We start from the raw sequence: 23,254 nt of genomic DNA, 5'->3' as shown, positions 1-23,254 counted from the left end.
TACTTTTGGCTCTCCGGACGATCCCTGTCTGCCTAGTGTGCTACAGCCGTACCCGGATCTAATTTCTGTGGTTTTGGAAACTACTGCTATAGAAGTGTTGGACTCGTGGCTGTTTCCCTCGACTTTGAAAGAGGGAGCTGTTATACCACAGAAAAAGGAACCCGGAGGAGACCCTGGCAATCTAAAAAATCTTCGCCCTATTTCACTCCTGCTTTCCCCATCTAAGATTCTAGAAAAACACATCAACTACGAACTAGCCAATTCTCTCCTGGTGAATGGCTGTCTTGATCCCTCTCAACAAGGGTTTCGACAACATCACAGCACAGAATCCACCCTCATTGTTACTTCTAATTCTATACTTAGACAAGAGGACCAGGGAGGAGCAGACACTTTGGTACATTCTGGTGTGTCGGCTGCATTTGACATCATCCTCCCTCAGTTGATGGTGCAGTGGCTGCAAGAAGCAGGGGTAAGCGATGTTGCTTTAGGGGTGCTGGAGTCTTTTTTGAGCGGTAGATCCATTACAGTTAGCTGCGGGGACTACAGAGTTGCTCCTTTCCAGCTGTCTAGTGATGTTCCTCAGTCCAACCCTTTTTAACTTGTATGTAGCACCTCTGACAAAATTGGTCCGTTCATGAGGTTTCCAGGTTTCTTCGTATGCGGAAAACACACAGCTAGTGTTTATCAGTGAGGACTGGGAAGAGATTTGCAGACAGGTTTCATAACTGCATGAGGGAAGTCAGCCGATGGATGAGACGGAATTGGCTGAGGATGAACGGGGAAAAGACTGAGATCTTGGTATTTGGGGCAGATAGGCTGATTTTGAGTAATTGTTGGTGGCCTGAATCCTGTGGGACTTCACCATCCCCCACAACTGTAGCCAAAAACTTTGGCATCATGTTTGACAATTCCTTGACTCTTGACCTTCAGGTCAATCGAAAATCAGTGCCCGTTTCTGAAAGATAAAAATCCTAAAAAAATAAGTCTTACAGTTGCCTCCCAAAGGTCTCAGAACATCCGTGGTCCTCGCTCTAATTATATCCCAACTGGACTACTGCAATGGATTATACTTGGACATCAATCAACTTTCTTTCGAGCTTCAACTTATACAGAAGCTTCATTGGCTTGCTATTAGGAAGCAAATTACTTTCAAAGCACTCCAGGCTCTCAATTCCCAGGGAGCTGGATACCTTCAATCTGCGATTAAGTGGTACACTCCTAGCTGTCACTTAAGATCGGATGGCCTTCGGAAGGTTCTGGATCCACGCTGTAAGAAAGATAGTTTGGAGAATGGGCCTTCTCCGTGACTACATCAAAGCTCTGGAATTCACTTCCAGACCACATTAGGAGGCTCAATGCTTATATACTGTATCTTTTTGTAAGCAACTCAAAACTTGGCTTTTCTCCCAGTAGTTTGCTGTTACGTCCAATCTGCTCTGCTTAAGCTGCTTTCAGCTCTTCTATGCTTATAGCCGGAATACACTTTACAAATACCCTCAAATAAAAATACAATACTGCTGAAAGTGTTCTTGCACCACCTTTGAATGGAGATGTCATTTGTGATCCACTAGGCACTGACAGCGGAGTTTGTCCGCCCTCGTGTTAAGAGAGCCAGCCAGGTGTTGAACCACCAGGGTTATGCCCAGCTGTTCCAGCCATGTCCAGAGGCGCAGAGGCCCACCCCGCCATAGTTGTTGCAGTACCACATGGCAGTGGTGTCATCCGTGAACACTAGCACCAACTTCCCCTTGACAAAGAGAAGAAATGCTTTCAATGCTAGCCAAATCACCCAGAGCACCAACAAGTTAATGTGAAGTCCAGATTCAGCCGAAGACCAGAGTTCTCTCATCTCCACCTCTACCAGAAGGACTCTCCATTCCAGGGATGATGCATCTGTCACTACTGTCAGATCTGGTTGGGGAAGGATGAGATCTTTGACTCAAATCGCACTTCGTAAGCTACCACTGCAGGTCCTTTGCAGTTCTCTCCGCGATCCGGACCATGTTGGAAATATTCCCTTAATGCTGCACCCACTGGAACTTCAGGACCCACTACAGAGTCTGCATATGTCACCTGGCATGATTCACCAGCAGGCTGCAGGAGGCCATGAGGCCCAGCAGCTTCAGAGTCATTCTCCCTGAAATACAGGATAGAGGCTGAAACATTGGTATCATAACTTGAATAGCCTGGACTTGCTGCTCGGGAGGATAAACTCGAAAATGCACTGTGTCCAGAACAGCTCAGGTGAAAGGGAGCACCTAATAAGGAGTCAGGTGTGACTTTGGCACGTTGATAGGGAACCCCAGCGAATGCAGAAGAGATGTCATAGTCTGGAGATGGGAGACAAGAGTCTGGGGTGAGATAGCCTTAAACAGCCAAAACGCCTGTGGGCAGGCAGGATGGGGATGAGAGACTGAAAAGGGAGGGAGTAGCCCCTCTGACTGATCTGCAAGGACCATGTGTCTGATGTAATGGACTGCCAGTGGATGGAGAAGATGATGTTGGATTCCCCATCCACCTGGGATCCGTGGTCTTGCAGAACCAGACTAGGAGGGACTAGAGGATGTGGCTGATAGAGGGATTGGTGGCGGACGACTTCTAGCTACCAGACCCACAGGGTCAGAATGCACAGCATACATGTCCTCGCACAGATTGGGGAGCCTGCACAGGACAGTTACTAGCACAAGGCTGGCACAGTGGTGAGCCCCTTCCGCAGCCACAAGTCCATTCGAATGGCATTCCAATGAGGTTGGCCTCAACATCCCCTGAAAAGCCAGATGTTCTCAGCCAGGCATGGAACCTCAAGGCCACTGTTGAGGAAACCACTCTGCCCAGCGAGTCAGTCGTGTCCAAACTACACCTGATGGTGAACTTTGCTGAATCTCTCCTTTCGTTTACAGCCTGGGAGAGGATGGCCCGGGCCTCCTCTGGGAGCCTGTGGCAGCACTTGCACAACCGTATCCCACAAAGTAACAGCAATGCTAGGCCAGTGGAAGAAAACATTTTCTTGCCTAAGCTATCCAGCCCCTTGGAGTCCCTGTTTAGGGGAGCGGCAGGTAACGTGCCATGGGAGGTTGAGGCTTGGACTACCAAACACTCAAGGGTAGGGGTGTTAGGTGAGAGAACTAGGATCACCTGGTCCGGGCAATGGCAGCAAGCAATTTTCCTGTTTACAGGAACACCTGTGCTGGGCTTGGACCAAGTTCCTAGCAGGACATCCGTCAGTGCTTCATTAAAGGGCAAGAGGGGTTCATATTAGAAAGCCCCAGGCTGAAAGCACTTCAGTCAACAGGTTAATCTTGACTGCCACTGAGGGAAGATATAGGTCAAGGACATCCACTGCCCTCTTCACCACTATTGCAAAAGATGACCCCCTCTTCTGTACCCAGAGTGGGGGGAGAGAGTTAGCCAATATCTGGGGATGTGCCTTGTCCACTGCCATCTCCCAGTTCCTCATACCAGTTCAAGTTCAAGTTCTCTCGAAGGGTGTACAACAGTTATTCTAAAGGGTCCAGTGACCACCCCCACTGTTACCCCATGCCTGGCTGTTCAGAAAAATGCTCAGGCAACGGTTTAGAGCCACTGGGCCTTGTTGATGCTGGAACCGGCATCAATCGTCGCTGTTCCGACTCATCAGGGATAAGAATGGGGTTTGCGTATTGGCATCGGGGGTGGAGAAGGTCATGTTGGCATGACCGGGGCCGATCCATATCCGTGATTAGATTCACAAGGCTTCATCACAGCCAAGGCCGAAGTCGTTAGCATGAAACCTTATGGAGCCTCCTCCGACCTTGCTGGGCCTGAATTCACTCCAGAGGGGTCAGCCCACTCAAATATGCAGCGCACGGCTCTCGTAGAAGCCTTTAATCTGAGCAGGGGTCACTCCTGGAAACAGGGGGGGGGGGGATGGTGCGCAGTGCAGACCTGAAAACTGCGCCGCAGAACCATACCTGAAACGTTCAGACGGAGACTTATTCTTTTTGTGTCTCATCCCTGAGTGTCCAGAGGACCTTGAGTGCAACAAAGAGGACTTGGGGCTCCTGGAGCGGTTCTGCCACCTTTTTTTGATTGGTGACTGCGACCTCCTTGGAGTCACACATCGCCTGACAGACATTGACCACCGGGCCGCAAGCATCTTTAGGGACCGCTCCCTCAAAGCCTTTGCGCACCATATCCCGGCAGTCTGAGCACTATAAATTGTGGTCACGCTCGAGACACCATAAACAGACCACATGGGGGTCTGTAACGGAAATGGCGCAGTGACAGGCGCCACATGGTTTGAAACCTACCTTTCTAGAAGACATCTTCGACACACTTAACAAAATAAAAAAAAACTGTCGACAAAACGCTGAAAAAAACCTGTCAAAAAGGGACAGAGGCGTAGCTCTTCTCTAGATCAGCGCTAACTGACACAGAAAGAAAAGAACTGACGTCCGCACGCCTTGGTGGTGCCTATATAGGTGACCGCAGCATCACTTTCAGCACCCACGACGATGCGTGGAACCAAAAAAAGCCACCCAAAGGCACGCAGGGGTACTGCTCACACAAAAGTTTCCAGATTCAGTCCTATACCGGGGGAAAATCAAGGGTAAGGAATCTGCACCTAGAAGTCTCTATCAGATACTGGGTTTTTCAAATTTGTGCATATGCATTCGTTTTTCATGAATACCACATTTTCTAACTTTGAGCTCATACTTTTTCTAAAACACAGAGAACACATATTTGCCAGATTTCTCACATCCTCCTGGAGGAATGGCCAGAAAACCTACAACACTTGGCTGATTTCTGGACTGATAACACTGCAGACTAATGTAGTAGATTACATTATTAGAAGCATATATATAGGTGACACCATTGTTAGTGTCACAGAAATATTATAAACTGCATTTTTTTTTAATAAAGTTTTTATTTGCATTTTCCAAGAGTACAATATGCACAACAGCAATCCGTAATATGTAACGTGGTAAAGGTTCAAAAAGAGATACTGCATCCTAGCAACATGCACATTCCCGTTTAAGGGTTCAAAACAAGGAGCATATAATTGGCTAAAAAATTATGGACTGGGTTCAGTGACAGCAAAGTCACGGCGTTCATGATTCAGTAAATATGAGCGAAGAGGAGTTCAAATGTCCTTGGGTCTGGAAGAAGGAGGGAGAAGAGTGGCGTTGCGTTCACTCATGTCGCAATAAACGAGATCAAGTAGCCAATCAGCCGTGGTGGATCTCCCACTGCTCCCCCCCATAACATAACAATGCACCGCTGAGCCATTAATGACACTAAAGCAGCAAATTGTCTGTACTGTGGTGTGAGAAGGTTTGACATATCGTAGAAGAACTAGGAAAGTGTCAGGGTCAAGTGTTAGGTTCAGTATGTCCGAGAGAACTGGAAAAAAGGATTGCAAAACGTTTTGTATAATGGAGCAGGTCCAGGTAAGGTGAGCAAAATCGGCATTAGCTGCAGAGCATAAATAAACTGCATTTTAAAGGGGAAGGAAAGCAGTCACATAATCCTTTCCTGTTTTCAAATCGAGCTAAAGCTTTCAGCTTGGTAAAGCACATTTGTCTTCGACTTCGGAATGACAGAGTACATGATTTTAACAGTGTACCGAGTGAAAAGGCACAACAGTTGTATTTTATTTGCCTACTTTGATGTTGCTCCATCCAGCACTGCTTACAATGTCAGTCGGTTTATGGTTATTATGGGAATTCTAAAGCAAAATATGACCATTAAGGTCACAGCCATCCCAAACCCATTCATCTTTTCCCTCCCTTTCTCAAAAGGCATCTTTACCTATATCAAAATCAAGTACACGAACTATAGTTAGAGAAAGAGAGTACAAAGGCAATCATACTCTCACTACATATGACAAAGCTCTAGCTTAAAAAAAAAATTACACAATACAAACCTCAGCTTCTTTGTGATCATATTTTGTTGCATTCCTCCCACCTTGACTCTTCCGTTTGAGTTTTTTCAGGTCTGCTTGGGACCGTTCCAAAGAGTCCACCTTACTTCTGTGCTCTGTTTGGTACTTTTTCAGAGTTGCCTGTAAACAAAATTTAAATTATTTGCTTAGGGATGTAAACAGGCGTTCAGTTTATTATTTATTGTTTCAGCTACAAGTCTTAAAATAATATAAAACAATACACAAAAAACAATAAAAAATTAATTAGCATATATAAACACAAGTAACCATTAGGTAAAAAAGCAACAGCGACAGAGCAGGTCCACACAAGGCAGTTCACTGATTCATAGAACCACCTTGCACATGTATGTACAAATGTAGTACCGCCATCTACGACAACAAAGAGCAACCCTCATATATGCAAGAGAAACTTTGAAAGAGGGACCAAGGAACAAGTGCTTCTGCATAGAGCAATTATTAGTGGCAAGACATTAAAAACAAAAAATAAAAAAAAACTATTGGGGCTAAATCTCGTCGTACAGAAGAAATTACAAAGGAGATACAAGGGGAAAGTGCTTGTGCACACAGCAGTTAGCTATGGCAAGACATTAAATGTAACTACCGAGACCGGCCCCATTTATACAGGAGGAAATAACTAATTCCATCACACAGAAATGCAAAAGTTGGGGACTTATAAAGATCTTATGATTCATTCAACATCAGCTTGTCTGGTAACTCCCTCAAGCAGGGCCAGGCAGCCCATATATATGAGCCTACCAAGTTATGTGCACTAATGTTGACGGGCCTTAGACACAGTGCGAGTGCAGCTTCAACACAGTTTGCCCCACTAGATTTGAAAAGGGGGTAGAGCCGCCATCGCCGAGCCGCATCAACTTTTCTGCAAAAAAATGGTAAGGTGGACAACACTGTCAAACTCCCCAAGGCTACAATCAGAATACTCTAGTCCACCCACTAACCCACTGGTCCAGGCTAGATAACCTCTTAGTGGAAGTATACCCAAATAATATTTTATATACAGAGAGTACTTCAGTTTGGGGCATAGCAGATTCAGGTAATCTATAGGGGCAGGATCAGAGGCATTATTGAAATAATATCTTATAATGGATTCAGGACAGTTTCTGATATACCATAATCTTATTGAATTTGCAGTACCGGTCCTTGACCTGACCCGCAGTGTCCTGACTGACTCTGCTGGGTTCCGCCCACAAAGCCTCTATATGAAAATTTCCTAAGACCTTTTTAACATGAGCCCCCCAACAAATACCCCCAAGTCCATCACTAGAAGTGACCTCTTCAAGAGTTTCCAAATACACTTCTGCCTTAGAGTTACGTACTAACCTTACCCAGTATAATACTGGCCTTAAGGCTGCTAGTTCTGATGTTGGCACCAGGCTAACCTCTGCGAAGAGGGCCTTCAAGGGGGTTCCCAGCGCTAACCCCAATAAGGATCTTTGAAATTTATTCTCAGCTATCCCCAAAGCTCTGCCTCATAAAGTGCTGTGGCCACTGCCTTTTGGGCATATAGTTTCAAGATGGTACTGATACTTCCATTATCGTAGAATGACAAAGCGGAATAAGAAGCCATAAAAGACTTACAGCACCCACAGTAGTGAACCGGACCACGCAATACCAGCGTTCATAAAAGGGATTTAATTGGAGTGAGCTGAAATGGGAAATTAAGGCTTTCCACTCCGTCGTATCTCTTGAGGTACTGGACAGGGGAAGTGATAGACTAACTTCCTATCCGGAAGGACAAGATAAGACCGATTCAACAGGATGGAAGTGAGCAATTACCCGTCCCCAAAGATTTGCTAAATTAGAACTGCTCTGATGAAGGTGGCTCCCCAACAAGAGTGACACCGAAACGCGCATAGGCATTATGTTCCTGTTCTGTTGCCCATATTGGATTGATGGCATCTTATCAGCTGGATGTGTCCCTACTGTCTTTGAAAAAGTGAAATCCTTGTACCATAATGTGTTATTTGAGAATGTATATCATATGGATATCTAAGTTTGTGGCAAACTAGGAGGAAACGCCAAGAGAATTTCATTTTGTGTCTGTATTAGACCTTCTATTTTTACGTTTATGAATTTTTATTATTATGAGGTTGAGTGTGTATGTATGAGGTACGATAGCACTGAGTGTTTTTTTCTATTATCTGGTTTTAAGGGGTAGGGAGTTTTTTCTATGTTTATATTATCATTCAAGATTGTGCGTTAAAAACAATATAATATGAAATAAAATACAATTATCAAATTGGATTATCAATAGCTATGAAATTGAATAAAGATGATGATAAACTTTGATTATTGTATATATATTATGAGTGTAAAGACGGTATATTTGTTTTGTAATCAAGAACAGTATACACCTTGATTCGCAAGACAACTACATAAATTGAAACAAACATATTGATTATTACTACTAATTAATTTACAATATAGAGAAGGAATAGTAGCTATAACTTACTCTCACCCTGATACTTCTGGAGCCAGCCTTATGTCTAAACTTAAATATTGCCCCAGCTGCTTGCTTTAAGACTATAGCCGCCTTTCGTACATCACTGTCCCAATTTAAGTAATCTGAAAACCGCACACTCACATGGTAGTATCAATTGGTTCACCATCAATCAATAGTTTTTGCCTAAGGCTAGGAAATGGCCACAACGCCATACTTGTAGGCTTACTACAGCTGATAGTCAGTGATTTTTCCTCGCAAATCGACTAAGTAGCCTTTGGGTTGCACTTTCTGTACGAGTCATAAGCATCGCGTCATCTGCAAATAATATTGGGACCCTCCTAACGGCTATGGCAGGAACATATAGCTGCTTTTCTAGGAGATAGTAAATCACATAATTCAGTAAGAGGCTAAAAAATAATGTTGCCAAAACACAGCCTTCCTGGACACCCTTTTGAACCTCGAAGGGGTCTGTACATTCTTCCCCCCCCCCCCCGATCTCACTCTAGCCACATTAACTAAATGCAGTGTAGCTAAACAACTCCAAAGCCCAGCAGCAACCTCCATAGTTTGCCCCTATCCACTGAATCGAAGTCCACTTTTAGGTCTATGAAGATCAAGTACAGCAAAGACCTCCTGATTCCTGTAAATTTATATGAAACCATACAGAGGAGAACAACCTAATCAATAGTTCCTACACGGGACAGGAGACCAGCTTGCACTTCTGTCGTAACATCCTGGACATCTCCAAATCAGGGCCAGAAGTTTTATGCTTCTTCATAGCACCCAGTGCTCTGATGACTTCTGGAACTAGTATTTCTATTGCATTAGGACAGATGGGTAGGATATCTTGTACCAACATGAGATACAAAGGGCCAACCGAAGCAGTATTATGTAAGGTACTAAACTGGTGAACACAAATAGATGGACCTACACAAGTTTCTACAGCATTTAACATCCACTTCCATACCCTAGCTTTCAATCCCCAGAATTTCATGGAATTATTCTCATGCTAATGCAGTACCTCATATTATATTCCTTCATGGTACATTGAAGTCAAAACACCTTAATTGCAAATGGGATACTCTCAGTCCTGCCTCCTTCCCAATTGGCTGGAAGTTCTACAACAGTAAATCGTCAGGCTCTTCTATAAACAATGGTTTAATCTTTGGAGACTGAGAAGTCGCATGTGCTCCATGTATCTCTCCACGCATTCAACCTCCCATGCCTTTGAGGCATGGAAGGCAGGATTAAATACCAGTTCCCCTACCACATATGCCTTCAGAAATGCTAGGTTAGAGGTCACAGGGTGGACAGCCGCTCCAGTTGTGTCTAAACGGGAGTGGAGCACTCCCATCACTATATCTGTACTGATAGGGTTTAAGAACTGGTATTTTAGACCAATCTTTCTAAGCGCAGCAGTACAGTGCAGGCTTGACCTAAATATGGGGTGCAACTGGCAGTGATTCTATTTTCAAGTTACCAGGGCTGTTACAAAAAGGGACCATCCAGGGCTATTTGCCCCACTCTCTTCAGGTTCGCTCACAAGTCTGTGAATTGCAGCCCCCACGTCCCTCCCTGCCGTTCAATCTGGAGAGGCAGAGTTGTGGTGATGATTGCTTCAATTTTTTTTTTACATAAATGGCAGGTCATTAAAATTAAAGCCGTCTTATGGTTTTATGAGTTTTGTGGTGGGCACTAAAATAGCATGCACATTTTAAGTTTGTTCAGCACCACAAGATGCGGGTAAGTGCACAAAGTAAGCACAACACTTTGTTCAAAATATTCATCACACATACAGCCCTGGAAAGGCTAATTGGTCTGCTTGTTTTAGGTATGAGCTCTTTGGTTTGATGTCTGTTGTTGAATATGTATGGCTACAAACCAAAAACAACAAACAGCACCCATATACACAAAGATATTACACTAGCATGTGTATGTGCAAGCAAACCTAAATATGTAGCCGTAGGTGAATGTTGGTTGGATGCACAGCTGTATGGTTATAAACAATAATGAGGTTGGAAGCCTAGATACATATAATGATAGGTAGATGGGGGGTATAGCTGCAAAGATGCATATGTGGATGCATGGATGAATGATTGTGGGTTTATGAATGCTTGGTTGCTGATGGATAGATATGTGCTTGGATGTGCGTTTGTGGATAATGGATGGAAGGACACATCTGAGCAAATGTGCATGGAGGCCTAAATGCTTGTCTGGATGGAAAAGGAAATGAGCGCGTGGATGGACAAGTGTGAGTAGAAAGGTAGATGGCTGTGGGAAGATAGATGGACGCACTGGTGTTGTTAGAAGGAGTCATTGATGTGCGCACACAGAATAATTAATTTCAATTTAAAATGATCCACTAGCAGACAGTGAAATTAGCTAAATCACGCGGAATACAGTTGTGGAAATCATGTGTTGAACTGACATGCACGTCGTATCCACATTTAGTTACTTGTAGCTAGTTTTTGAAACTCCTACCCCAATCTACGTTTGGAAAAGTGGCGGCCACACACACACACACTTTGAGTTAAATACATGACAGCATCATCTACAACTCAGCTCCACAACTTCGGAGCATTCTCTGCCTGGGGTTGCAGTACGCCACATTGCACAGGTCCTATGCTGTCAGAGTGCTTCCATGTCACCATAGTAGGTGAATTCTGTCCGCCTGTGCCTTGTCAGCCTAGAAACCAAAGAATTGAAGGACTACCCTACAACTGAGAGAGGAAACTTCAACACCTGACCAAGGAATTCTCAATACAAACATTCATTTTTCAAATGGGCAGCAGTAGTGGGGCGAGTTTGTGAAGGGAAGCTTAAATTGTCTTCGCTAAAGTTACCTCTAATTACCCCCTTTACTGTTAGTCTATACTATATACCCCGTCATCACCCTGTGGGCATCTTTACCACCATAGGAGGTGGAAGCAGGGGTGTGAGGGGTGCTGCAGCACCCCCAGAAATAATGATGCTGGAGTTCAGAAGTTGAACAAGCAACACAAATGTCTTTACATTTTGTCTTTATCTTGTCACATACGCTGTGCATTCAAAGACAAAGGTCAAAAGTCAGACATTGCCACTTATTCCTTAACAGGGAGAATGCATAGTGAGAGTATTTTGTAAAGTGAATCGTGATAATTCTGCAAGAGGACGAGTGTGAAAGGAAAGGCTACAGAATGCCCATTTTTCCTAACACAACATTTGAATACATGTAAATGGACAGTACAAGATGTTCAAAATATATCAGCAGTTTGGAAAGTACAAATTAAACCTTTTCTAATTCTGAACTGTGATAGAAACAAAGCTATTTCCTACCACACCATGCTTAAGTAATAATCGTGTTAGTGTGCTCCAATGTGCCCCATTGCATAAATACCACACCCTTCTGAATGGGCACGGCTCATTTGCCACACCTGTTTTTTGTGCGACGCCTGGATTTTTCACAATCCCTATGTCTTCAGTGATGTAAAACTGATGGCAGCACCTATACTATGGAAAATTGTTCCAGCATCACTGTTCACCACCAAGCTGGAAACTGCTATTTACACTGTTAGAAGCATCAATACCATGCACACATGGTTCACATGTTGCATAAACCCATATCTTGGCATAAGCACATATATTCCAGTTACCTTCATGAAAAGAGGGGCCAAAGGTGCCTTTTCAAAGTAACAGCTGATCAACTGGCTGGATGTCATCGTTAAACATAGGAAACAGCCTATGGACTAGTACCTAATCCACTACAAAGGTATCTTTTTTCCTATACTTAAGTTCCTGTTCTTCCCAGGAAAAAGATGTGTACAGATGGCAGAGCAAGAGAGGAAAAAAATAAGGTAAATTAGGCCATGTAATACATTTGGCAAAAAACTTCCAGGACACACTTTGCATTGCTCTAAGAGAATTCACCAAAGCATAGTATCAGCAGAATGCATGTGGGGGTTCAGCCCGTATAATTATAAAACATGCTGCATGAGTAGAGAATGCCACACACATCAGCGTCGTTGAGGAGGAAAGTTTGATTCTAGAGAAAGTGTAGCAATGAGTGGCACATCACATTAGCTATAGTCCAAACTGACCTAACCTCCTGGCCAATCCTTCACCTGCAGAGCGGTGAAAGAAGTAGATCGCAGAGTCCTCTGTTTTTTGCTTCCTTGAAAGCAAAGGAGATAGTGCCTGGCTAACTCAGCAAATCTGCAATATCATTTTTGACTACTTTATGACTTTTATTATTATCACTTCTTTTCTCACTTGCGCTATGATTTCCTAGTAGGTACAGAGTGCGCTTTCGTTATTCCCCCTTGAACTGCAATTTTAATGCCTCTGCTTCCTTTACCTCCAACGTCGTTTCTTACCCCCAACAGCTTTGTCATAAATTGCAGGTCTTTTCCGAGACATCAAATGGTCCTCTTCTGACTTTCTTTATACCGGTCACCCTGATGATGCATTTCTGACAGGCATGGCTATACAATACTTCTTCCCTTATTATCGCGGCAGCAGTGCTTCCTGGCTATTCCTTTTCAGATTAGAACCACACTGGTAAACATTGTGGCAGACTTGCCAGCATCACCTGCTCACAAATAAGGTGCTTCTTAAAGCCTAACCCCTCTTTAGTCACCTGTGAGATGCTGACAATTATGCTCAAATTCAACCAGTTTTCTCTCTATCTGGAGATTTGATCTACCGACCACTGCGCCCAAAGAGCAATTTCTATAATAAGCTCTTGACTCTGTCAGTTACCTCTCATCCTTAAGTCCACCTGGTTCCTGGTCCTGGGCGATTTCAATATTTATTCTGAGCAGGCAATCCTTGTGCTATTATATAGACAGGTCTAGCCTTGTGGCCCAGCTTCTTTCCAAAGACCTCACTTCTGAAAACATCTTCTTGACCCACTTTTTCCTCATTACCTCACAAATTTTTCCTAGCCACCAATCACTTTAGGATGGACTCAGCCCTTCTTTTACCTTACCCATTCCTCTTGCTCTGAAACCTATCCTGGCTAATAAACCCACATATGGTGCAGCCTGAGGTCTAAGGTTAAGTCCGCTAACCCATCATCGGCACTACAGTCCATTTCTTTAATAGTAAATTCTCTTGAGATTTGAATACTGAAGACCCTCAATTCCATTTCACTGCACCCTGCAAGCTGTGTACAACTTACAATATGCATCCACTTCCCTTGGTGTTTTAATGATGTCATACTGGACAAGTGCAAGAAGTTGGAATACCAAATACATAGTTCCTATAATCTCCTAACCAGAGATGCCCGTAGAGACTTTAAAAATCTATCACCACCTGATTTATTGAGAGCTAGTTCTTATACCAATGGAATCCAGACTTTGGACAATTTTCACTATTATCAAAAAATGGCAACGACCTCCAGTATCTGACAGTGCTATCACTCCTCCAGAACTCAGCTCCCAGTTCTCAGAATTGTTTTCCCAGAAGATAATTACACATTTAGTTTGTTTTACAGCAATGGGTCCTATTAGGAGTGACCTATCAAGACTCACATCACTTTACACAGCCTGCGCAGGGATGCACCCTGGGGTATTCACCCACCTTACGAATCAAATGGTGGTAATAGTAGCTAAACATCTCCTTGCTTCTTTTGAATCGCTTCTTGAAGACAAGGCTGTCTCAACTATTTTTTCCACAAACTTCGACTCTCCTCTGGAACCATGCCCTCTTTAGACCATTGCACTGGCCTCTTCCATCTTAGGTCTAGCACTTTCTAACTTATGTCATTCTTCAATTAGCTGTGCTCATTTCCCTGCTTCCACCTCCAACCGAGATTCTCCAAACAAAATAACCAACTCTTCTTATCTGGAAAAGAACAACCTATTGGACCTCCTCAATCAGCCTCCAGAACAGAATCTGCTTTGGTGATTGTCACCAATGACCTCAGGATGTTGATAGATAAAAAAAAAATTGCTCTCCATAGCCTGCTTGATTTGTCAGAAGCCTTTGACAAGGTTTACCAAACTATTTTAATTCAGAGGTTTCTCCAGATGGGTAACTACAAGAAAGCTCTCTTGTGGTTAGGTTCCTTTCCTTCTGACAGATCCCAGGCTGTGAACATGCTCCTGCTCAAATCTCAAAATCTTATGATGGGTCCTTCAGGGCTCAGTCCTGAGCCCCACCTTTTTTAATTTCTTTATATCATTGCTTACACTGGTTCATTCTTTTAATATGTTTTTCTATGTTGACAGCACCCAAATAATTGTATCCACCACTGAGGGCAGTCACTTAGTGTATGAAGTAGAACCGCCTCAAGATTAACACTGATAAATCTGAAATTGTACTTTCAAGCAGACAAGTAAAGGCTATTTGGTCCTAAGGCCAGTCGCCTGTCAAGCTTGGTTGTCCTAGTGCCTCGCTTACCCACGTCAAAAATCTGAGTAAAATATTACACTAACCTCTCATTTGCCAAACACATCAACCAGGTATTTGCTATCTGCTTTAACTTCCTGCCAATGCTCAGAAAAATCTTTCCTCTACTCACGGCATCCGTATGCAAAACCTAATCCATGCTCTTGTTATATCTTGCCTTGATTAGGGTAATACTATCCGGGCCTCCCTGAACATCTCATGTTTGGGCTAAAGATAGCCCAGATATCCACAGCAATGCAAATCCTCAGCCTTCTCCTCTGTGCCCATCTCAAGAGCCTTCACTGGCTGTCAGTTAAAAACGTTCCCAATTTAAGGCCCTGTGCTTTGTCTATTAAGCTTTATAAAATATAGGCCTGCTACATTTTTGGGGCAAACTTCAACTTGATTGTCCTTCCCTCACTTTGAGATCTGCCTACTCTTACTCCTAATAGTAGTTATAAAGAAGGCCAGATTAGGAAGGTGAACCTATCTCTAGGCTAACTTTTGGCTTTCCTTGAAAAGTACTCCTGATGCCTAGTCTTCAGGAAGAAACTCAAGACCTGGGTATTCAACTATTCTTCTTGTTCTTCCAGTTACTGAAAACCCCTCTCTACACCACCAACGCAAGGATGCACCTTGGGGTATTTACTCACCATAACAATCATTAACATAACAATGGTGGCATTAATGGCTAAACACCTGACATCATAGCTTGTAAAAATCACAAAAACCTGTTTAACTAACACATATGCTCATTTAGTCCAAACAGAAGAGCCAGGCACACTTGATGTCCAATTTATCAGGTGTGAAAAACATGTTGAGACAACATTCTTTGTTAAGGTGGAGTTTCAACAGTGCTTTTGGAAGGTACAGCAAATCTGGATAAGCAAAATTACTATCTTCTCATTCTTCCTGTCCAACAACAGAATCTTTATTCAGTCATACACACTGGCTAGTCCTGCCTGGGAAAGCGTCCTAGAGCACCTTTCTTATGGACATTAACTTTTTGGTTAATAAAATAAACCATTTGTTAAATAAAAACATGTTAGTGAGAGGCGAAACAGAAGAGTGATATGCAGACGGGAGCCCATATTACAGATAGGACACATTTTCCATGTTTGCGCCACGGCACCTTAAAGTAGGTGCGCCAGGTGCAAATATGGAAAGTACGCTCTACCAGGAAGAATGCACAGACCTCGAGGCAGCCGCAAACTCATACTTCCCCCAGGGCAGCACATTTAAGAGAAATACAGAGCAGCTGCTTAAAAGCTGCTCTGTGTTTCTCTGGCAGGCTGCAAGCCTCCTGCACTTTTCAGAGGGATTCGAGATCCCATTGGAGGCTGGTGCAATGAGTCACTGCACCTGTCTGCAAGGGGATGTCTGGGAACCCTTTTCATCCCTCTGTAGGGCTTTTTTTTTTTTTTTTTAGAAGGCGCACTGAAAGTGTGTTACCTTTTGTAGCGCACTTTGTGTGCCTTCTAAAGGCATGTTTGCCTCTGTACCCATGTTTGTAATATGGAGTGTTGCAAAAGAGGCAAAGTAATTCGCTCATTTGCATAGCGCTACGCCCCCATGCAAACAAGGGGATGCCTTCTGAAGATGTTGCTAGTGATATATATATATATACACGTCGGCAATATCTGTATTACAGAAGGAGCTGCACAAGCATTTGCAGATCCTCTATAATATCTAAGTGCCCGGGCGCACAAAGCGGCACAAACACCTCCAGTGCCATTTTTCAGTACAAAAAATCTATCTCTAGTATAAAAAAATAAAATTTTGTTTTTACTATGTGTTAATTATTATTAAGAATGAAGTATTGGACAAATTAAAAGTCATTTAATCATATTTTAATAAAACTTAATATTACAATAATTTGTTTATTAAAAAGAGGGGATTAAAATAGTTTAAATTATTAAAATAATAAATATATTATTTTTAGAATGGTTTTAGCATTAAACTTATTTATATTAACTAGTTTAAATTATTTATTCTAACATTAAGGGGGTCATTCTGACTCCCGCCGGGCGTGGTCACCGCGCGCCCGGCGGGAGCCGCCAAAATACCGTACCGCGGTCGGAAGACCGCGGTGGGTATTTTGAGGTTTCCCCTGGGCTGGCGGGCAGCCTCCAAAAGGCCGTCCGCCAGCCCAGGGGAAACCGTCCTTCCCACGATGAAGCCGGCTCGTAATCGAGCCGGCGGAGTAGGAAGGTGCGACGGGTGCTACTGCACCCGTCGCATATTTCACTGTCTGCTAAGCAGTCAGTGAAATACAAGCGGGGCCCTCTTACAGGGGCCCCTGCAGTGCCCATGCCATTGGCATGGGCACTGCAGGGGCCCCCAGGGGCCCGCGACACCCCCTACCGCCATCCTGTTCCTGGAGGGCGAACCGCCAGGAACAGGATGGCGGTAGGGGGTGTCAGAATCCCCTCGGCGGCGCAGCAAGCTGCGCCGCCTTGGAGGATTCCAACGGGCAGTGGTAAACCGCCGGGAGACCGCCGGTTTACCCTTTCTGACCGCGGCTGAACCGCCGCGGTCAGAATGCCCTCGGGAGCACCGCCAGCCTGTTGGCGGTGCTCCCGTGGTCGGTGGCCCTGGCGGCCACCGGCCGCCAGGGTCAGAATGACCCCCTAAGTCTTATGGGATTTTATTTTAAGTCCCTATCTCTGTTATTTTCCATGGGAGGAGTTTGAAGTCCCAGTGGTTGATCTATGTATGGTGCTGGACATACTCCACATCTGAGTTGGAGTATATTTACTACTGTTGTGGGTTGTTTTTGGCTGCAATAAATTTAGAAGTATAGTTTGGGAAACCCTTTTGTGGGTAGCTGCCTTAACTCTCTCCCATTTATTAGTGATATACCTTCTTTCCAGCCATTTCCTCTGGTCCCTCCCTCATATACTACTAGCAAACATACATATGTATGAGGATCTCCCCGATGAAAATATAGGGGAGGCAGAGATGGAGAATCACACTTGATTTGTGAATTGCAGTACATAGTAGACAGACCTACTTTAGTGCTACTTGATGTACTACAAAACACAGTGAATATGGTCCTACAAGTTTCAGGCTTGACAACAGCAGTAGATCATCAACCCAATCATCAAAAGAGAGTGAATATTTGGACTTCTAAGGCTTTAAGATAGTTACTTTCCACCCACCAGGCTACACTAAATCCAAATTTGTTGAACATGGTTCTAAGCTGTACAAGACATCATGCTAGTAGGTTTTAATTTTACTACACCACTGTATCATGTGGCGTAGGACACCTTTTTATTTTTTTACCTCCCCACAGAGATCTGATAGTAATAATGTGTGTTTTATTGGGCTAAGAAAAGCCCAATTAATTTTAAATGTTAACTTTTGTTGAAAGAAGTTGAGCTTGAGATCCATTTTTGCTTTGTCAATAATTTTACAAAACTTTGGCCAGCATACAAAGTTGAAATCTGGGTCCAAAACTTCTCCCATGGGCTGAAGATCTTTTCTAGGTGGTAAGGGTAAAAGCTACCTTTTAGCTTCAGGCAAAGAAGTATTATTATTGCATTTTAGGCAGTTATTTTTGATAATTCAGAATATGTAGATCAGGTTCTCGACATTCCAAAATATTGATATGGGTGGAATTAGGCGTTCAGAGAAATTTAGATATGTAACTTGCTTTGTGGTTCTGAGCTTACATCTAAATGTTTGAAACTTAAAACACATCATGGAGCAATGTTAACAGACATATTTAATCATCAAAATGTTTCTCGATAGCTGGGATTTCTAAAAAGTGCCTTGTTGCTCAGTTTCAGAGCTGGGTTTTACCTTAGAGAACAATTGGATCACATGCAATAGGTTACACCAGCTTCACAATTACTTGGTTCCAAACATTAGAACAATTGTTAACAATGGGTAACAGTGACTGCTGATAAGGTAGTTTAATTATACTGAAAATAAATTAAAGTTTAAATGGCTGAATATAATGTTTCTCAATTGAATACCCATGAGGGATATTAGACTCATGGTCTCTCGGCAGATGAGGTTTTTTTTAACGAAACTGGTTCAAATGGTACACAAATGAAGGAATGTCAAAACCTTCAGACGATTTCTGTTAAATATTGCCTACAACACTCTAGAATTTCCCAGTCCCTTACAGAAATACCCTTATAAATTTGTCTTTTTTTTTTTTAAGTTGAAGTATGTAACCCTGTTGGAAGATTTCATAAAACAGATTACTTGCCCCAAAAACTTAAATGCAGTTTCTTCCATTTAGAATAATTAGCTTCAATTACAGTAAAAAAACTAATTTAGTGTATTTTCGTTGGTTCTTTTAAAGAAGCATATGGATAGCTAAATATTTAATCCCTTCCCTAAACCATTCAATTTTGCAATTTTTCTAAAAGCGTCAGGTAACAAGTATGACTAAGTGGGAAAAACTCTAATTTGCCCCAGTGTTATATCCAGATATTAAACTTTCCATCAACTTAACTAGCTGCCAATTTTATCTGGATTGCTGAATCACATGCAGCAGGTCATCAGCATACAAAAGTGCTTTAAATTCTTTATTTTCAAATCTGAAAATGTACATAAGAAGCCCCTATCAGATTTTAATTCCTAATTGTTGTATATCTAACAAAAAACAAAGGTGAAGCAGACACCCTTATTTATTACCCATCCTAGGAAAAAAATATTTACATTTAACCCTATTAGTAATTACTGTGGCACTAGGATGGGAACAACAAGCTCTAAATACTTTAGGAAAATTCAATCAAACTTAACTTTACAAAGCACACACTCCCAATTTAAACACATAACTCGGTAAACAGCTTTTTTCAGATTACCAACATATTGAAGCAATAAGAGAGTTGTCTGTTTGCACGGCAGTGATATTAATTAGGAGTATGTTATCACTACCATTCCTTCCCTTCCCTAAGGTCCACTTAACTTTCCTCCACCATTATATTGCTATCTACATTCAGCAGGGAGATAGGTCAAATGTTTTCACAGTTTGTGGGAGATTCCACAATCTTGGTGATTAGTGCCTCCCACATACAGATATGTTGTTTAGTTTCCTGTAGTTTGCATTTAAACAAGTCAAATAAAAATGAGATTAATTCAATAGAAAAGGTTTTTCAAAATTCTGCAGTTGTGGGGCCTTATTTCTTTTTTGGACTTTTAACAGATTCAGATACCTTTGCATTTGAGATACTATGTAGGAGAATTGCTTCTTCAGGTGTAACAATTGTGCAAACATCTGCACTAGACTAATAACCACTGGGTACAATGTTTTCTCATATAAGTGTGAATGGGTACAGAAATGTACAGCTAGAACTGTTTATGTAATGAATGTGTATGGAGTCTTGTTATTGGATACTGTCTTTGTTGGTGCTTTTTTCGAGAGCCTTCAGCATTGTTAATGCTACAGGTGACTCATGTTTTTGATCTGGGGTGATCAAAATAAACAGTGTGTTAGTCACAAATGGTGGCAGCAAGGGGTTACTTATGATCCCACGCTGCCCGTGAGCCATCTCAAATGTAGTACCATAGTTCAGTCCAGTGGCTTGAAGCCTGCAGAATGTCAGTACGCACCTTATGTCACTGCATACACGGTATTTAGAAACACCCTCTGCATACACATGCTGGGTGCACGACTACCACAATCACAAACAGAGATGTTTGATGAATATGGATGACATATACCGCATAGAGGCATGCAGATTGGTGTAGGGCGAGGCTCACAACGCTGGGCTTTGTACGTTCACTACAGCTGATACACCACTGCATTGTTCAGGATTACTCTAAAAGGCTCCAATAACTGTGAATGTAAAGTTTAACATTTTTTAAAGAAAATTCAATGTTAATGCCAATATAATTGTTGGGCTGCCGCATGATGGGCACACTATCACTGGTTACTCAATATGGGAAATCAAATGGCATCAACTGACGGAGTTCAAAAAGATGCATCGTACTATTTCTCATCTTTGTACAGTCTCACTGAAGAATTTAAATTATATCAAAGGGTGGGTTTCATTGTTTCATGCTTAATGATCAAGTTACTTACCTTCGGTAAGTCTAGCTGCAGATTCCTTAACTTAGAATTTGCCAAGGCGCCAGACTGGATTTGGAAACTTTTTCCCCCCATAGTACGTCTGGGCATCAGCAGAGGGTGTCACAGGACTCTGTAATGAAGTTGTCCGCCGGATGTGACGTCAACGGAGTCCATCTAATCCCCCCGCTGACAACAGTTTCTTCCCGTTACTACTTTCCGTGCTCAAAACATGAAGCCACAATAGAAACTGGCAATGGAAACCGTGTGCTTCAAATAAAAGACACCCTTGCGTCAATGATCACCAAAGTTGTAAGCCTAGGTGTAGAGTTCCAATAGGAAATGTATGGAGACCACAGAGGAACTCAGTTCGCAGAGCGAGGAGGATGGGAGGGTTGTTAAGGAATCTGTGGCTAGATCCTGTCTCTACCAGATACATCGTTATCAAAAGGTAGGTAACTTGTTCATCTGATAGAGACATCTAGCCGCAAATTCACTAGTTTAGAATCAGATACCAAAGCATAAAAAACCCTGGAGGTGGAGGGGCTGCAAACTGAGACCCTCAAACGTCTTTAAGTGTTATTAAACTAGTTGAGAACAAGAGTAAAAGACCAGAGAAGAAGAAAAAGCGATGGAGAATAAGAACATATTCTCTGACATCTCAACCTGTGGAAATAAGCACCGCTGAATAATACCATAAAACAGGAGAGCACAGAAAGAAGCTCATCCATGTTAAAGCACCAATAAACTCATCCACGTTAGCATGTTGATCATATGTCTTAAGCAACTTAACCACAGTGAAAGCCTTTGATACAGAAAGGAAGCTGATTTAGTACTGATTAAGTACTGGAGAAAAAGTAATAAAAAAAAAAAAAATACCCATGAGAAAGAACATCCTCATTAAGAAAAAAAATTGGTAAAACGACAACTGTAAGAAAAGGGATACAAGAACTGTAGAACATTGGTAAGAACTCAACCATGAGTGCACAGTTAAAATTATGTTCAATACCTTGAAAATGATGTTCTGAGAACAGAAACAGTACAGGAAAATGTGAAAAGACCTACATACAGAAGAAGGTATGTGAGCCTTAACATACTGCACTACCAAGGACTATACAGAGAAACCACTGATTAGGAGTCAGGAACCATAAAAAAAAAAGGAATCAAGAAAGCTATCTGAACATCATGAGTAATCTGTGTTGAAGGCGAAGAGCAGTACCTAAGATAAAGCTACTCGCTCCTTTAAAGGAGTGAAAACCCATGTATGAACAGTTTGGCAAAACTATTGAAATGACCACTGCATCGTGATCATAAAGACAAGAAAACGTGGATAACAAACACTACCCGCTGAGCTAGTGGATATACATCTATCCATTTAAAAATAGAGACGTTATTGCAGGTTCCACACTGTTGGAACACAGAGCAGCATAACTGGCCATGGAGCAGAACCTCTCACCATGGAAAAGTATATCCCAATCAGACCTACATCAAAAGGCAAACATAATACAGTACCTTGTGCAGAGAAAACAGACAGGTGCCCCAATGAAGAGAACACGACTAATCATTTGGCATATCAAGCATATATGTATATATGAAAACACATGCCCACGTACATTCACATATATAAAACATCCACAGACATATATATTCGTTACTTAAGTGATGTAACTTTTTTTTTTAAACAAGAAGGACCTTTGATAGAAGTGGAAACAGAGGTCAAAATAAGGATATAATGTAAAAGACCTCAAAGATAAAAACTATGAAACTGACTAGATTCTTAGGACAGAAACCAATACTCTCAGTGGTATAGAAATTCCAAAGATCTGGTAATATCCTCAGTTCCCTATAAGGGATACTAGTAATTTGTAAATGCAAACGTTAGAAAAAACTAACTTTCTGCCATGGGAGAAATGGGAAAAAAACATTAAAGGTGAAACCAGGAATAAATGTTCTTTAGCATACTGGCATAGGACATAAAGAACGAGTTACTTACCTTCGGTAACGACTTTTCTGGTGGATACATTAGCTACCTGTGGATTCCTCACCTCATGAATACTCCCATGGCGCCAGCATTCGACGGAAATCTTCTTACTAGTCTCTGCACGTCGACGAGGACGTCACTGTCTCGCACGCGACGCCGTCTGACGTCACACAGGCAATAAGAGGTCCTCGACGACGTGCAGACGTCAGTACCAATCATTTTTTACGTGCATGAGAACAACCAGGCAATGCAATGAAAGAGCAAGGCAACATCCATTATATTGTAAAAATACACCACATTGTATGACATAACTGTAAATCTTTATATGTACATATATATATATATAAAACTCTCTCTCTTAAAATATATACACACACCAAGTATATACATAAAGATATATACACATATACATATATATATATATATATAAATATATTATATATACATCTATTGCACCCTCAAAGACCAAGAGGAGCGCACTCAAGGATTACTTGG

At 42.3% G+C, this 23,254-nt stretch overlaps 1 protein-coding gene across 1 annotated transcript in view; it reads right to left on the bottom strand.

The window, feature by feature from the left end:
- Window positions 1-23,254, bottom strand: part of BAIAP2L1 (BAR/IMD domain containing adaptor protein 2 like 1) — a 517,223-nt gene that overhangs the window by 308,732 nt on the left and 185,237 nt on the right. Inside the window, exon 6 of the mRNA XM_069210135.1 lies at window positions 5,906-6,043. Coding sequence (XP_069066236.1) covers window positions 5,906-6,043 — 138 coding nt within the window. The remainder of the gene's footprint in view (window positions 1-5,905; window positions 6,044-23,254) is intronic.

Source organism: Pleurodeles waltl, chromosome 10 (assembly GCF_031143425.1).
Source record: "Pleurodeles waltl isolate 20211129_DDA chromosome 10, aPleWal1.hap1.20221129, whole genome shotgun sequence".
In the NCBI taxonomy this organism is placed as follows: Eukaryota; Metazoa; Chordata; class Amphibia; order Caudata; family Salamandridae; genus Pleurodeles; species Pleurodeles waltl.
The sequence above is the reverse complement of the archived record's forward strand: the minus strand, read 5'-3'. Positions and strand labels throughout refer to the sequence as shown.